This window comes from Cetorhinus maximus, chromosome 3 (genome assembly GCF_964194155.1).
Source record: "Cetorhinus maximus chromosome 3, sCetMax3.hap1.1, whole genome shotgun sequence".
Lineage (NCBI taxonomy): Eukaryota > Metazoa > Chordata > Chondrichthyes > Lamniformes > Cetorhinidae > Cetorhinus > Cetorhinus maximus.
Window position 1 is genome coordinate 186,740,486 of NC_135881.1, and position 17,913 is coordinate 186,758,398.

The 17,913-nt window shown below is 42.8% G+C and overlaps 1 protein-coding gene across 3 annotated transcripts in view; it reads left to right on the forward strand.

Annotated features, from left to right (window-relative positions):
- Positions 1-400: 400 nt before the first annotated feature.
- LOC144679098 (solute carrier family 12 member 7-like) overlaps positions 401-17,913 on the forward strand; it is a 261,233-nt gene continuing 243,720 nt past the window's right edge. The window contains exon 1 of one of the 3 annotated variants that reach the window (XM_078539393.1): positions 401-798. In XM_078539393.1, coding sequence (XP_078395519.1) covers positions 639-798 — 160 coding nt within the window. In that variant the 5' untranslated portion in view covers positions 401-638. Of the gene's footprint in view, positions 799-10,541; positions 10,636-17,913 lie in introns of those variants that run through there. The other 2 variants (XM_078539398.1, XM_078539396.1) reach the window with 2 other exon arrangements.

Consider the following 17,913-nt stretch of genomic DNA (forward strand, 5'->3'; position numbering starts at 1 on the left):
AAATTAAAACGGCACCGTTTTAAGTACCCCTGTAATTCTTTCCCCAGAGTTAATCTCGGCATTATCAAGGAAATGAACCTTCAATTCCTGGAAGAGCCATGAAAATCCTGGAGGGTGGCAACGTTAGCAATGAGTTGTGCTGGTCACATGAGGCTGAGAGCCCTATATCGCACTGAGAGGCTACAGCATTAGCTTTTGCCTGAAGGTCACTTTATCTGAGGCTAACAGATTCGTCCCATGTCAGTCACTGGGAGTGACAGTCATTCACTTCGAAAGGATTCTGGTGCATGCCACGAATTATAAAAAGGAGCCTCGATGCTTACGGATAAACAGCAATGTTGTGCAGTTTCAGCCTGGAACCATACGGTACAATGAGGCGAGGTGCACATGGTTAGGTGTAGTAGTTTTTATTGAACTGCTCAGGTTTAAAGTAAGCGCTAGTCAGGAGGTGGAGCCTAGGGCTGGCTTTGGTGTATCAGCAGTCGGAGAGGAGTTTTGTTCTCCTCCTCCTCGGGCTGTTCGCTCGTTTCAGAATTCACCGCTTAACGGGAAAAGCGGCTCTCAAAAGTGTTCCTCCTTCCACTTCGCGCTCACAGACAGAGCCGCCGAAAAGGAAGCACAACTCGGCCGTCTCCGGCATGTCCCAGTCCCAGAGGTTTTTGGTCACCGCTGTTCACAGCCGGAGAGACGGGCTTGGAAGCGATGGGATGCGGAATGGGGACAGCAATGATAGCAGTCTCACAGAGAGAGAGAGTACCGTGCCTATACTGGAGTATCTCAGGGAGCCCAACAGATACGGTAAGAAGGCAATAAATAAAACTCCTCGTAGAACGGAAAGCTTGCTTCACTTTCCTGTAGCTGTAGGAGTTCACCAGGCTCTCGCACCAAGGTATTCTTTTTCTAAGAGTTTCTCTACGGCAACATGTTGAGGTTGCTAAATCTCTGATAGCAGTTTAATTGTGCGATGGAGCAATTTTGGTTTGGAGCTTTATATTTGTGTGTGTTCCACTCAATCAAATACTGAACCAATGTTAATGACGGAAACCTGATCAATGTTCACTTTTTCTCTCTCTCGTTTGGGTGGCATTCTATTGAGCTCTTGCACTTGTGATTTTTTCTTTCCCCGGCTTTTCTGATATTTGGTACTTTCCCCATGTTTTAACACTCTTGCTTGCAATCCGCTATTATTTTCCTTCTTCCTGGTTTGTTTAGTCAACTTACATGGATACTTGGCCACAGAGAATGGATTACACTTCTGTCACTTGTAATCATTCCCTAAACTTTTAAATCACTGCTTTGTTTTTGATTATTCCCCGCCTTGCATTACTGTGTCCCTGATTTAATGTTTTACTATTTTAACATGGCTTTGATGTGACGTTTTGGAGGGAAAAGGCACCATTTCAAATGTGTGATTTGACTTCATTTCATAGGCGTTTTCTAATCACATTGCAAAATTCGCTGTATATATGCTGATATAAATTGGTATTAGAATTCTGCACTGGCCTTAGTTAACTCTATTAAGTTGCAGCAATATTTTTGCAGTTTGTTTAAAAGTCCAAATTAAAGCTGGTGATATGTTTTGGATTTTACAGCATGTGGCATCTCTCATTAAAGTGCACTCAACTGCAACAATTTGGGAATTCTCCTGAACACTTAATCACTACTTTCTTCAATTACATCAGGTTTAATGACCTAATCTCGGGATTAAATCTTTTGATAGCTCCTGCAATGTGCTGTGGGATGCTTTGCTGCAATAAAGGCGCTGTATAAATACAAGTTGTTGTGTAAAGTGTTTTATAATAGAGCACCACAGGCAATTATTGAAAAAAAGAATATTTCCTTTTATAATATTTTGCTATTTTTAAAAGGTAATGGTTCTGCTATTAAAATTTCAGATGATTTCTGCAGTAATCTGTACCAACATTGTGAAACTATTTTGTAGATCACACTCAACTGTTTACAATCAGTGTAATGCCCATGTTAGCTTATGATGTAATTTTGACTACTCGTGATCTCATGAGCCAAGTAGCTTATAATATCTAAAGAATGCTGCTTTGTTACTGAAAAAAGACATGTTGTCAAAGCTTTTCATCTTGCACTCATCAGGACAGAATTGCAAGAATACCCAATCTCAAAGGGAACAACAATTTATACTGTATGAGAAGAGAGTGTTGATTGGTTGGCAAGTTGTCACTGATTGATAGAGATGTTGCCATGGAGAATGCACCAGGAACAATTAACTACCAAGCATTTGTTTAAGTTTTGCTCAGATCAGAGTCCACTTGGCAACCAATCAGAACCATCATCTCGTGCAGAATAAATTGTTGTTCCCTTTGAGATGCAATATTCTTGCAATTCTGTCCTGATGAGTGCAAAATGAAAAGCTTCAACAGCATGTCTTTTTTCAGCAATACTCAAGTTCAATACTTTTATTAGATATAATTGATTTTAAAACAGGATAAAGAGTGGAACATATTTGGACATATAGGAGGATGTTCTGCATATCTTGCACAGACTAATGAGAAAGTGCTGGATATAGTTGGAGAAAGGAGGAAACTAGTCTATAACATCAGAGGGAAAAACACAATACTTAGGTCACATTGTTAGAGCAAATGGTAGACAGACAGTTATTGGAGGGGAAGATCAATGGAAAACATAGAGGAGTAAATGGATGACAGATGTAATGGACTGGGTGCAGTTAACTGCACAACGATTAAGGGGAGCACAGGACAGACAGAGGTGGAGATCTGTGGCAGTTAACCTTCAGGAAAAAAGATGATGCCAACAAAGAAAGGAACAGAACTAAGTTTGTTTATGAAGTTGCAGTCTGCACCCCTACCCTTTGGTATACTCGTGGTATGTGAGCAGCCTATGTAAATATACTGGATGCACAATGTGGGGTCATGTAATTGTAAATGGTTCCCTAACAGAAACCTTTTAATTATGAGTTAAATTCCAGTTTGACTTTAACTGCTTTCAAGTGACTTATCATAGTTGTGCCCACCCACCCCTGCCATCTTTATCTATAATTTAAATGAAACCAGACATGTGATAACACTGCTGCACTTTTTATTAAATACTATTAAAGTTATTTAGACTGTAGGTAGTAAAAATAGAAAATGCAGCTGTCATTGGGAGGGCTGTATAGCATGACGAAGGAGAAAGACCTCAGGTTGCATTCCGATCAATACAGCAAATAACCATGAAATGTGTAGCTTTCCATGCCAAGGTACACTGCTATTTGCATAAGCGCCAATAGAGCACAGATTTCTTTTGTTTCAAAATTTGTCAGCACAGCTACAGGCAAAGTGAAGCCAAATAGGTTTTCATTAATAGTGCATTGAGGATTCTGATATTATTTTGACTGATGAATAGGTAGCAGCCTGCAACCTGTCAAAGTCATTTTGATTGGGGCTTGTTATTTGCTGTTGCCACAAGTGAGTGGGTGACCTGAAAATGACAATGTTGACACTTGTTCCTTGCTTAGAAACATTTGAGCGCTGGCTGGTTTATGTGAGTGGTCACCTGAGGCTGTGAGCTCAAATATTTTGAGAGTTTTTTCGCATGGATGTCTTTTTAGACACAAGGTTCATAGGAAGCCATTTTGTGCTTTCTTTTCATTTCTAAAGAGCTGGCTTACTGTCACTGAACATGTGCCTCATGACTATCATTGATATGTTTTACTTAGAACCTAAAGGTACATTTTTATAATCAGAAAACTTGTAACTCAGCAAGTAGGAGTTCCGGATCTTATGTCACTTGCAATTGCACAGTTTTAAATTTTAAGTAACATATTGCTGAGTTTCCTTTTCCACGTTTAGGCATAAGATCATACAACCAGCAGTGAAAGTAAAAGTGTACTTAAACTCTTCCTGCGCAAGTGATCATTTTAAAAAGTGTTGTTTTTCTCTTTCCTCGCCTTTGCCACTCTCTGCCTCCCACTGCGCTGAAGAAGTCTAACATCCAGTGATGTCTGAATGTATTCCTTGTTAACTGCAAGAAAATCTGCTGAATAGTTAGAGAAATGGATCCCTGCCACATCATGGGATCATGAGTCGTACACAATTTTGAACAGCTCAATGCCCAATCCCACTGAGACAGTCAAAGTGCCTCGCCTTAAAAGGAGAACACCACAAATATTCAGGGAGGGGATGGAACAGTATCAGATCAGAAATTCTATGCTTTAGGACATTGTGAACATTTAATTAAGGTAATCATTTGCTGATATAACAGGTTTAGAAAAAGTATAGGAAACGCCCAGATTGACTCACTGGTGGAAAATTTCTTTGGGATCTTTAATGAATTAAATGCAAATATGAATGCAAAGTAATTGAGCAAAGGAAATAGTAGTGGTGAAGAGTTGTTTCTCAGACTGGAGGAAGGTATACTGTGGTATTGGTAGAGCCGTGGCTTTTCCTAACAATAGATTAATGACCTGGACTTGACTATGCAGGGCACAATTCCAAAATTTGCAGATGACACAAAACTTAGTATTGTGAACTGTGAGGAGAATGGTGATAGCCTTTAAGAGAACATAGACAGGCCAGTGGAATGGGTGGATATGTGGTAGATTTAATATAAAGAAGGTGGACAGTGATAGATAAGATTTAATCCAGTGAAGTGGTGCATTTTGGTAGGAAGAATGAGGAAAGGCAATATAAAATAAAAGGCACAAATCTAAAGATGATGCAGGGACAGTATGACCTGCCGGTACTTGTACACAAAACGCTGAAGGTGGCAGAGCATGTTGAGAAAGTGCCTGGAAAAAAATATACAGAATACTGGGCTTTATAAATGGAGGCATAGATTACAAAAGCAAGGGAGTTATGATGAGGTTGTTTGGCCCGACCTGGAGTTTTGTCCAGTTCTTTGCATTGCACTTTTGGAAAGTTGACAAGGCTTTATAGAGGGTGCAGAAACGATTTACAAGAATGACTCCAAGTATGGGGGACTTCAGTTACATGGATAAATTAGAGAATCTGGGGCTGCTTCTCTGGAGAAGAGAAGGTTGAGTGGAGTATTTGGTAGAAATGTTCAAAATCATCAGGGGTCTAGACAGAGAAAATGTTACTATTGGCAGGGGCCAAGAACCAGAGGATATCAATATAAGGTGATTGGTGAAAGAACCAACAGTGACATGAGGTTCAAGTGCAGGAGGGAGTGCTAGGAGCAGCACCAGGCACACCTAAAAATGAGGTGTTAACCTGGTGAAGCTACAATGCAGGACTACTTGCATGCCAAACATGCAAGCTTAAGCTTGATAGTGATAGACAAAGCTAAGCAATTCCACAACCAAAGGATCAGATCTAAGCTCTGCAGTCCTTCCATGTGCAGTCGTGAATGTTGGTGGACAATTAAACAACTTGCTGGAGGAGGAGGCTCCACAAATATCCCCACCTCAATGATTGGGAGCACAGCACATCAGTGCAAAAGATGAGGCTGAAGCATTTGCAACAATCTTCAGCCAAAAGTGCCTAGTAGTGGATGATCCATCTCAGCCTCCTCCAGAGGTCCCCAGCACCACAGATGCCAGTCTTTAGCCAATTCTTGATATCACGTGGAGTGAATCAAAACAGCTGAAGACTGGATACCGCAAAGGCTATGGGCCCTGACAACATTCTGGCAATGGTGCTGAAGGCTTGTGCTCCAGAACTTTCTACGCTCCTAGCCAAGGTGTTCCAGTACAGCTAAAACACTGGCATCTACCCAGCAATGTGGAAAATTGCCCAGGTATGTCCTGTATACACACAGCATGGCAATTCCAACCCAGCCAATTACTGCCCTCACCAGTCTACTCTTGACCATCAGTAAAGTGATTGAAGGGGTCATCAACATCGCTATGAAGCGGCACTTATTAGCAATAATCTGCTCACTGATGTTCAGTTTGGGTTCCGTCAGGGCCACTCAGCTCCTGACCTCATTACAGTCTTGGTTCAAACGTGGACAAAAGAGCTGAGCTCCCGAGGTGAGATGAGAGCGACTGCACATGTGAGTGACACCAAGGCAGCAATTCAGAGTATGGCATCAATGAGCCCTTGCAAAATTGGAGTTAATAGGAATCGGGGGGAACACCCTCTGCTGGTTGAAGTATACCTAGCTCAAGGGAAGATGGTTGTGGTTGTTGGAGGTCGATCATCTCAGCTCCAGGACATCACTGCAGGAGTTCCTCAGGGTGGTGTCCTAGGCCCAACCATCAGCTGCTTCATCAGTGATCTTCCTTCCATCATAAGGTCAGAAATGGGGATGTTTGCTGATGATTGCATGATGTTCAGCACCATTTGTGACTCCTCAGATACTGAAGCAGTCCATGTCCAAATGCAGCAAGACCTGGACAATACCCAGGCATGGGATGACAAGTGGCAAGTAACATTCATGCCACACCAGTGCCAGGCAATGACCATCTCCAGCAAGAGAGAATCTAACTATCGCCCCTTGATGTTCAATGGCATTACCATCACTGAATCCCGACTGACAACGTCCTGGGCGGTTACCATTGACCAGAAATTGTACTGGACTAGCCATATAAATACTGTGGCTACAAGAGCAGGTCAGAGGCTAGGAATCCTGTGGCGAGTAACTCTCTTCCTGACTCCCCAAAGCCTGTCCATCATCTACAAGACACAAGCCAGGAGTGTAATGGAATGAGTGCCACTCCAACAACACTGACGAAGCTTGACACCATTCAGGACTAAGCCGCTCGCTTGATTGGCACCCCATCCACAAACATTAACGCCCTCCACCACCGACGCATAGTAGCAGCAGTGTATACCATCTACAAGATGCACTGCAGGAACACACCAAGTCTCCTTAGGCAGCACCTTCCAAACCCACGACCACTACCATCTAGAAGATCAAGGGCAGCAGACACATGGGAACGCCACCACCTGGAAGATCCCCTCAAAGCCCCTCACCATCCTGACTTGGAAATATATCGTTGTTCCTTCAGTGTTGCTGTGTTGAAATCCTGGAACACCCTCCCTGACAGAGCTGTGGGTGTACCTGTACCACATGGACTGCTATGGTTCAAGAAGGCAGCTCACCACCTCCTCCAGGGATGAGTAAGGATGGGCAATAAATGCTGGTCTAGCCAGTGACTCCCACATCCCGTGAATTTAAAAAAAAAAAAGGAAAAGCTTACGCAGCAAGTGGTTAGGATCTGGAAAGCATAGCCTGAGGGTGTGGTGGAGGCAGATTCAATTGTGGCTTTCAAAAGGGAATTGGCTTCTGAAGAGAGAATTTGCAGGGCCAAAGGGAAAGAAAAGGGGTAGGACGAGCTGACTTGCTCTTGCTGAGAACTGGCATTGGCATAACAGACTGGCCACCCCCTGTGTTTGTAAATGTTCTTTGATTCTGTATGGTACGATATGATTAATGGTCAAAACCAGTTTCGGTGCCTAGGATTTGTTAGTAATTACATTTTTAAAAAAAACTTTCCAGTTTTATCCTCCCTGAGAGCATTAACTTCCTGATTTGAGTTACAGTTCATGGATGGTGACTAGCTTTTTCTACCCCTCCCAAGTGATCATTATTTCTCTCTTCCTTGGTGAATGCTTGCAGGCTATCCAGTTGTAGAGGGCATCATGGCTAAAACCATTTATGACCTGAAGGAAAGAGAAAAAACAAAAGACTTGGATTCATATAGTACTCTTTATAACCTCAGGATGCCCCAAATTGCTTTAAAGCCAACAAAATTATAAGGGACTAAGGGCTGAATTTTCCCTGAGTCAGGATGACTCAGGAGCCCCTTAAAAATGGCAGGCTGATCCTAACTCTGGGATTCCCAACCCCTTTCCTGGGCTGTCTGATTTTTGGTAGTGCCTTTTAAAGGGTGCAGGCTGGTTCCTGTCAAAAGCTCATCCCTGGCATTCCCAACCTGGTCAGCCCCATTGTGGAGATGGGCATGTCCTTCTCCTTTACAATTTTCATGGAGTCAAAGAACAAAGAAAAGTACAGCATAGGAACAGGCCCTTCGGCCCTCCAAGCCTGCGCCGATCATATTGCCTGTCAAACTAAAACATTTTGCACTTCCGGGGTCCGTATCCCTCTATTCCCATCCTATTCATGTATTTGTCAAGCTGCCTCTTAAACACCATTATCGTACCTGCTTCCACCACCTCCTCTGGCAGCGAATTCCAGACACTCACTATCCTCTGCGTAAAAAAACTTGCCCCGCACATCTCCTCTATAGTTTTCTCCTCTCACCTTAAATCTATGTCCCCTAGTAATTGACTCTTCCACCCTGGGAATAAACTTCTGACTATCTACTCAGGCCAGATTTTTGAAGAGTCATGGTTCCTGCCCCTCAGAGGAGCCGTGAACCTTCGTGAGGGGACCTTTTTTAAAAAGATGAGCTCAAAAGATTGTCCTCTAACAGGGCAACACTCCCAGATTACTGCACTTGTATGCCAGCTTGAATTATGGGCTCAAGTTTGAGGAGCTTAAACACTGGTTCCCACCATCACCCCACTCACACACCCCAATCCACTATTTCTCCCAACTCAGAACACATAGGAGGAGGAGTAGGCCATTCTGTCCTTCGAGCCTGCTCTGCGATGCAACTGGATCATGGCTGATCTTCTATCTCAGCACCACTTTCCCACACTATCCTCATATCCCTTGATATCTGTAATATTTAGAAATCTGTCTATCTGTGTCTTAAACACAATGACTGAACCTTCACAGCCCTCTGCGGTAAAGAATTCCAAAGAGTCACCACCATCTAGGTGAAAAAATTCCTCCTCATCTCAGTCCTAAATGGCCTACCTCTTATTCTGAGACTGTGTCCCTGGGTTCTGGACCCACCCCCAGCCAGGGGAAATGTCCTTCCTACATCTACTTATTTGAGCCCTGTAAGAACTCCAGGCAGGAGGGGTCTCATCAAGGCTTTATACGACTGCAGCATTACTTTTTTTACTCCTGTACTCCAATCCTCTTGCGATAGAGGATTTGAAACCTGCACTGAATTATAACATATAACATCTGCTCCCATCCTGTTTTGGTTCAGCTAACTTTGTGCAGAGTTGGACTGGCGACATTATCACCTGAACAAGTGGTGATACTGCCCATCATAATTATTAACATATGTAATTATGCTGAAAATTTCACTTTTTAAGTGATCGTGCTGGTTAAGAATCTATTACAAAGATCCCTTTATCACCTAATTTTTAAGTGGCTTTATAATAATCAACAAATTGACTTTAAAATGTACCTTATGTACTTGTAATCACAAATAAAGCTTTGATTTTGTCATTTACTTCTAAGGGACAAATGTTATTTCCACAGAACTGTTTTGATGTCAATGTAAGTGTGGCTATGTTGTTTTCTTGATCCAAGACCTCTAAATTGTGGGGTCCAAACACTTTGGGATGGGATCTTAAACTGATGCCCTGTCTGCTCTTTCAGCAGGACATGAAATATTTATGGCCCTATTTTGAAGAAGAGCAGGGAATTCTGTCTGGCGTACAGGCCAGTGCACATATCTCAACCACCTCGGAACAGATTGTCTGACCCAAAACAGAAAATGCTGGAAAAACTCAGCAGGTCTAGCAGCATCTGTGGAGAGAGAAACAGAGTTAATGTTTTGAGTCCGTATGACCCTTCTTCAGAGCAGCCTAGCAGGAATATGAGAATGTGTAAAGGATTCGTGTGAATGGGGATTCACCATAACATACTAGAAATTCTGCATGGAGATCCCTCTGAAGAAGGGTCATACGGATTCGAAACATTAACTCTCTTTCTCTCTCCACAGATGCTGCCAGACCTGTTGAGTTTTTCCAGCATTTTCTGTTTTTGTTTCAGATTTCCAGCATCTGCAGTATTTTGCTTTTAGAATATCTGGCCATTTGTCACATTGCTATATGTAAATTGGCTATGCATTTCTTACATTATAATAGTGACTACACCTCAAAAGTGCTTCATTGACTGCAAAGCTCTTTGAGAAGACCAGAGGTCACAAAAGGTACTATATAAACGTAAGTCTCTTTTTCTTTTCCAACGCTATAGCGAACAGTAAACAGGCCAAAAGTCAACAAGTCAGAACCCGCCATAAGATACGCAGTGGTGAGGCAGCTGGATGATGTGGACTTGCAGACGTAAAAACATGTGTTGCCAGGGGAAAGCCTCTGCAATGCAGGCAGTCTGGTTTTGCACTTTTCTTGGAAGTACAGGTCTTTGATGTGGAAGGACCAAGCCACAGAATTGCGGAGTCACTTAAAATCGAGATGTAGGGACTGAAAAAAAAAGAATGACAGGCTCATGTGCAAGAGAAATTTAAGATCTTGAAACTAAAGAAACAAAAGATTTAGATTGCTTACTCTGTCACAGAGCAAGAGTCATTGGAATTTGGAGACTAATCTCACTATATACTGCTACTGGGCCAAGGCTGTTTACGAATTGTATATAAATCAATGAATTAGAGTGAACAAATGGGTTATTGATACTTTGGGTACATAATTATTTATTAACTTTACATATGTCCTTTGCACTTTGCAAAAAGTCAGACTATGTTGGCACTCTTGTGAAAATGGGCATGGTCTGCCAACAGAAGTTGAAAAAATGTTACAAACAAAATGGCACATGTTGAATATGGACAAGATTCCAGCCTTGTGAATGGAAATGTTTGTGGAAGGTTGAAAGGTAAAAATTGTGGAATTTTACTTAAATATTTTTCCTGAACTTTTCCTTAAGAAATTGAATAGATAGCGTAATCCTTGAATGGGAAAGTCGCACAGGGTTGTGGGCAGTGTGAACTTCTTTGGGGGGAGGAGGGTAGAGCTGGATAGAGGGCCAGTGATAGGTGGAGATAGCCAAAAGGACAAAGAGGTGTTGAAGGTGGTGATATTATCTAAGGAATGTGCTAATTAAGGGTAGAAAGCAGGACAAGCAAAGTACAGATAGCCCTAGTGGGGGTGGGGTGGGGTGAAGCAATTGAAATGGGCTAAAAGTTCGGGATAAAACAATGGATGGAAATACATGTAAAAATAATGGAAATAGGTGGGAAAAGAAAAATCTATATAAGTTATTGGAAAAAAAAGAGGGGGAATCGGAAAGGGGGTGGGGATGGAGGAGAGAGTTCATGATCTAAAATTGTTGAACTCAACATTCAGTCCGGAAGGCTGTAAAGTGCCTATTCGGAAGATGAGGTGCTGTTCCTCCAGTTTGCGTTGAGCTTCACTGGAACATTGCAGCAGGCCAAGGACGGACATGTGGGCATGAGAGCAGGGTGGAGTGTTGAAATGGCAAATGACAGGGTGGTCTGGGTCATGCTTGCGGACAGACCGAAGGTGTTCTGCAAAGCGGGCACCCAGTCTGCGTTTGGGGTCGCCAATGTAGAGGAGACCGCATTGGGAGCAATGAATGCAGTAGACTAAATTGAGGGAAGTGCAAGTGAAATGCTGCTTCACTTGAAAGGACTGCTTTGCAGAACACCTTTGGTCTGTCTGCAAGCATGACCCAGACCTCCCTGTCGCTTGCCATTTCAACACTCCACCCTGCTTTCATGCCCACATGTCCATCCTTGGCCTGCTGCATTGTTCCAGTGAAACTCAACACAAACTGGAGGAACAGCACCTCATCTTTCGACTAGGCACTTTACAGCCTTCCGGACTGAATATTGAGTTCGACAATTTTAGATCATGAACTCTCTCCTCCATCCCCACCCCCTTTCCGATTCCCCTCCCTTTTTTTTACCCAATAATTTATATAGATTTTTCTTTTCCCACCTATTTCCATTATTTTTAAATGTATTTCCATCCATTGTTTTATCTCTGCCTTTTAGCCCATTTCGATTCCTTCACTCCACCCCACCAGGGCTATCTGTACCTTGCTTGTCCTGCTTTCTACCCTTAATTAGCACATTCCCTAGATAATATCACCACCTTCAACACCTCTTTGCCCTTTTGGCTATCTCCACCTATCACTGGCCCTCTATCCAGCTCTACGCTCCCCCCCCCCATCCCCCAACCAGCTTATATTTCACCTATTTTCTATTTTTCCCTAATTCTATTGAAGAGTCATACGGACTCGAAACGTTAACTCTGCTCCTCCCCGCAGATGCTGCCAGACCTGCTGAGTTTTTCCAGGTATTTTTGTTTTTGTTTTGGATTTCCAGCATCCGCAGTTTTTTGCTTTTATCTTGGCACTTTACATAATCTCCCTTTAGCCACTCAAACTTGGATCCGACTGGTACTTTAGTGATCATATCTGTTCATTCTTGTTTTCCACCTCCTGACTGTGATCTGGAAGTAAGTCACCTCCGGCCTCGATGCCTCGGTGGGATAGGTTTTCAAACTTCTTGCCCGGGCATAAAACTGCAGATTGGGCACGTTGCAGAAAGTAAAATAGGATAGCTTGTCTAAATTCTGTCAATCCACTTGTGCGGAACATGGCAAGTTGAAAACCTATATATTGCTTTACAACAGTGACTACTTTAAGGTACTTTAGGATGTCCAGAGGACGTGAAAGATGTTAATTGGAAACTGCGTTGATTTCTAGAAATCATGTAAATCCAGATTATCATCATCATATGGCAAGATAAGCTATTAATTGAAAGGATTTAAAAAACAAAACAAAATCGATGTTACATGTTTGGAATACTCCTTGTAGAATTTCTAGTATGTTATGATGAATCCCCATGGAGAATCTTTTACACATCCTTATGTTTCTGCTAGGTTGCGGGTTCTGGATATCGGTTCATCCGCTAGTAAAGTTTTAATAGTAACCACCTTTTGCTCCACTTTATTTTTCTTCCCCCTTTTTGGTAAACCCTAAATAAGTAGAGTATTACATATTTTGTATTTTGCATATTTCCTCAGAATCGTTTCGTGATGGAGAGGAATGTTATCGTTTCTGATCGGAAAAATGCTTTTTCTCCGTTTTGCAAAACCTTGCGTATAATTTCATGACTCATAATTCGGGTGATCCACTGCGTTGCTAGTTGATATTGTGTTGTCTATGATTCACTCATGTGCGAGACTGTTAATTGTTGGCTGTGTAATTGTCTGTTGTATAGGTGCACTTGAAATCTCTCTCTTCCAATTTTTTGTTTGTCTTAAGGATGATTTGAATAGATTCTGATCGCTGTAAGTACTATATACGTATACAAGTTTGTTGGTATGTACCGTGAATTTGCATGGTTATCCGCTACGTAGAAAAAAACCCAGCTTGACCCACGTGGTAATTCGTAGTCTGAGAGTTGATTATGTATGACCCTGATGATGGATATGTGATCTATAATGAGAGATTGAATTATCCAGAGGAGGGCATGTTAATGCTGCTTTCTAATGGACTGCCTTTTTCTTTTATCTGGAGTGAAAACTATGTAGATTTTGCTAGTGTAGTAATTTCTAGGTTGCTGTTGAACTTGGTCCACAGGCCAAAATGAGCCAATGGAATTTTAAAATCTGCTCAAGATAAAATTATATAGCTTGGAAAATGATAGTTGTAGTAGGGTATGTTTAAATAGCGTGGCGTGGGTAGAAATTACACATTTGAACGGTGCCTGTACTATGTGTTTGTGCAATGGAAATCTTGAACTGCAGAATTGAACTACTTTTTCTTGGTAGTTTTTTTTTAGTTACTCTGCCATGCTTTAACATTTGTGTAAACGCTGCAGGTTCTAACTGGATGCTGGGAAAATGTGAACCTTGGTTAGATCACAAAACCAAAAGCAAAATACTGCAGCTGTTCGAGATCTAAAACAGAAAATGCTGGAAGTCACCAGGTCTGGCAGTATTTGTGGAGCGCGAAACAGTTAACTTTTCAGGTCGATGACACTTGGAGTATTGTGCACAGTTCTTGTCTCCATATTATGTAAAGGATGTAGAGACATCAGAGAAGGATGTTTTATAAGGATAACACGAGAACTGAGAGGTTGTGCCTACCAAGAAAATTACAGGCTAGAACTTCTCTGAAAAAAATGCTGACGGTCAACCTGATAAAGACTTTTTAAGATAAAAGGGTTTAATGTGGATGAATATGGAGAAAATATTTCCACTCATGGGGGATAGCAATATGGCAGTCACTAAACCCAACAGTGAACTCGAGAGAAACTTAGTATCTGAAGAGTGGTTTGAATGTGGGGCTTGCTATTGTAACAAGTGGTGAGGCAAATAGCATTGATGCATTTAAGGTGAAGCTAAATAAGCAATGAAGGAAGGAGAAGGGAATAGAACAATATAATAGGGTTAGATGAAGTGGGGTGGGAGGAGATTCATGTTGAATAGAAATTCTGGCATAGACCAGCTGAGCTAAATGGCCTGGTTGTGCTGCAGACTTGATGTAAATGAGGCTGCAGGGTGGAGGATAATGGGATTGTTACAAATGGGCCCTGTTACAATGTTATGATGATTTCTGGTTTGGAAATTGTTGTTTTTAAATGTAGGATATATGCAAGAAAGTGTGGCCTGGATAACTTAGCAGATTGATCTACAGCTCCAGGCCTAAGGGGAAGTCCTATTGTGTTCCTGGGATGGTGGTGAGAGGTATTCACACATAGGATTATAGTAGGCTCTGATTATCTCTTGAGAGAGGTCTTCTGGAGGCACCTTGGCAGGCGGCTTGAAGTTGAGGTGTAAACAGAGGTGGGAGGGGTGTTTAAATTACTCATGTAATCTCCCCAGATCAAAGAAAGATTTGAAGACGCCTGATAAATAAAGGAACGTTTTAAAATATCCATGTACTTTTTAGATCAAAGGACAGGTTTTAAATTTAAAGATAATTAATTTGCATTTCAATCTGGGAACAAACCATGTGTGGCACATTGCCATGAAGATGGGTTGTGGAGATTAGGAATTTTTGTTGTTGTTTTGGTACATCTCTACTGTTTTCACAGTCTGAGGCAGTCAGCTGGTGAGCAGCTTTGAGACAGGCAGAGAGAGAATCTGCCAGCAGCCAGTGCAAGGAGCAGAGGGACACCAGGAACAAAAATAAAAACAAAAAACTGCGGATGCTGGAAATCCAAAAAAAAACATAAATACCTGGAAAAACTCAGCAGGTCTGGCAGCATCGGCGGAGAAGAACAAAATTGACGTTTCGCGTCCTCATGACCCTTCAACAGAACTAAGTAAAAATAGGAGGGGGGTGAAATATAAGCTGGTTTAAGGTGGGGGGGGTGGGGGGGAGAGAAGTGGGGGGGCAGTGGTTGTAGGGACAAGCAAGCAGTGATAGGAGCAGATAATCAAAAGATGTCACAGACAAAAGAACAAAGAGGTGTTGAAGGTGGTGATATTATCTAAAAGAATGTGCTAATTAAGAATGGATGGCAGGAGACAAGGTACAGATAGCTCTAGTGGGGGTGGGGTGAAATAAGACTAAAAGGGCATAAAAGGTATAGATTTAAAAATAATGGAAATAGGTGGGAAAAGAAAAATCTATATAAATTATTGGAAAAAACAAAAGGGAGGGGGAAGAAACGGAAATGGGGTGGGGATGGAGGAGGGAGTTCAAGATCTAAAGATGTTGAATTCAATATTCAGTCCGGAAGGCTGTAAAGTGCCTAGTCGGAAGATGAGGTGCTGTTCCTCCAGTTTGCGTTAAGCTTCACTGGAGCAATGCAGCAAGCCAAGGACAGACATGTGGGCAACAGAGCAGGGTGGAGTGTTAAAATGGCAAGCGACAGGGAGGTCTGGGTCATTCTTGCGGACAGACCGAAGGTGTTCTGCAAAGCGGTCGCCCAGTCTGCGTTTGGCCTCTCCAATGTAGAGGAGACCGCATTGGGAGCAACGAATGTAGTAGACTAAGTTGGGGGAAATGCAAGTGAAATGCTACTTCACTTGAAAGGAATGTTTGGGCCCTTGGACGATGAGGAGAGAGGAAGTGAAGGGGCAGGTGTTGCATATTTTGCGTATGCATGGGGAAGTGCCGTAGGTGGGGGTTGATGAGTAGGGGGTGATGGAGGAGTGGACCAGGGTGTCACGGAGGGAACGATCCCTACAGAATGCCGCCAGGGGGAGTGAAGGGAAGATGTGTTTGGTGGTGGCATCATGCTGGAGTTGGCGGAAATGGCGGAGGATGATCCTTTGAATGCGGAGGCTGGTGGGGTGATAAGTGAGGACAAGGGGGGCCCTATCATGTTTCTGGGAGAGAGGAGAAGGCGTGAGGGCGGATGCGCGGGAGATGGGCCGGACACGGTTGAGGGCCCCGTCAATGACCGTGGGTGGAAAACCTCGGTTAAGGAAGAAGGAGGACGTGTCAGAGGAACTGTTTTTGAAGGTAGCGTCATCAGAACAGATGCGAAGGAACTGAGAGAATGGGATGGAAGCGGGGTGTGAGGAACTGTAGTCGAGGTAGCTGTGGGAGTCGGTAGGCTTGTAATGGATATTGGTGGACAGTCTATCATCAGAAATTGAGACAGAGAGATCAAGGAAGGGAAGTGTCAGAGATGGAGCATGTGAAAATGATGGAGGGGTGGAGATTGGAAGCAAAATTAATAAATTTTTCCAGGTCCCGACGAGAACATGAAGCAGCACCGAAGTAATCATTGATGTACCGGAGAAAGTTGTGGGAGGGGGCCGGAGTAGGACCGGAACAAGGAATGTTCCACATACCCCATAAAGAGACAGGCCTAGCTGGGGCCCATGCGGGTACCCATAGCCACACCTTTTATTTGGAGGAAGTGAGAGGAGTTAAAGGAGAAATTGTTCAGTGTGAGAACAAGTTCAGCCAGACAGAGGAGAGTAGTGGTGGATGGGGATTGTTCGGGCCTCTGTTCAAGGAAGAAGCTAAGGGCCCTCAGACCATCCTGGTGGGGGATGGAGGTGTAGAGGGATTGGACGTCCATGGTGAAGAGGAAGCGGTTGGGGCCAGGGAACTGGAAATTGTTGATGTGACGTAAGGTGTCAGAGGAATAACGGATGTAGGTGGGAAGGGACTGGACAAGGGGAGAGAGAAGGGAGTCAAGATAACGAGAAATGAGTTCCGTGGGGCAGGAACAGGCTGACACGATCGGTCTGCTGGGACAGTTCTGTTTGTGGATTTTGGGTAGGAGGTAGAAGCGGGCCGTCCGAGGTTGGGCGACTATCAGGTTGGAAGCTGTGGGAGGAAGATCTCCAGAGGAGATGAGGTCAGTGACAATCCTGGAAACAATGGCTTGATGTTCAGTGGTAATTTAATCTGTTTTATAAATTCTTGGGGTCAATTGCATTATAAATGTAGACGTAAGTAAACGTGTCACATTTGGTGTGATTTTCCGCACCTGCCTGCTGCCGCACATTGTGCTAGTGGTAGTAGTGTCGTCTTCACGGGGTGGGGCGGTGTAAGTAACTAAAGTCAGACAACTTTATATAGGCTGTTTCTGTTGTAAATTTGCACATGTATATTTTTATAATTGGCAAATGCACAAAAACATAATTTTAAGTTTCTTTTCAAGCGGCAGACTTACGTAACAGACTTCCACTAGAGAAAGACGTTGCACATGCTGTTACATAGGTTGCTGCAGGAGGGTGTATTTAAAGCTTTTCAATCTTGGTTTTCTTATGGTTGTAGGACTCCAAGGTATTGGCTCAACACTTCTGATTTGGGAATGAGCTGTGGGAATAAGCTCCAAAAGTGAAGAATTCTGTTTAATTAAAATGTCGCATACATAAAGTATTAGGTTTCTCGAGAAGTAAAAAATGCTCCTTCACTTTACTTCCATTTTCCCCACTTAATATTAAAATCAGCCATCTTACCTCACATGAATCTCGACTCTGTGGTGTTCATGTTCAGTGATGCATGCATGATATGGTGAAAATCACCTGTAGCTGTTCAGGGCAATTTTCTTTTTGCTCTTATGTATTTTTTTCCCCTCTTTATCTTGTGCTCTCTTTAAACATGAATAGAAAAAATGACATTTTCCTTTTAAATGTAAACATTGTCTATGTAAACATTGTCTAGTACTGTTAAGTCGGCTATAGGTTGGCTTATCTCTACAGTGTA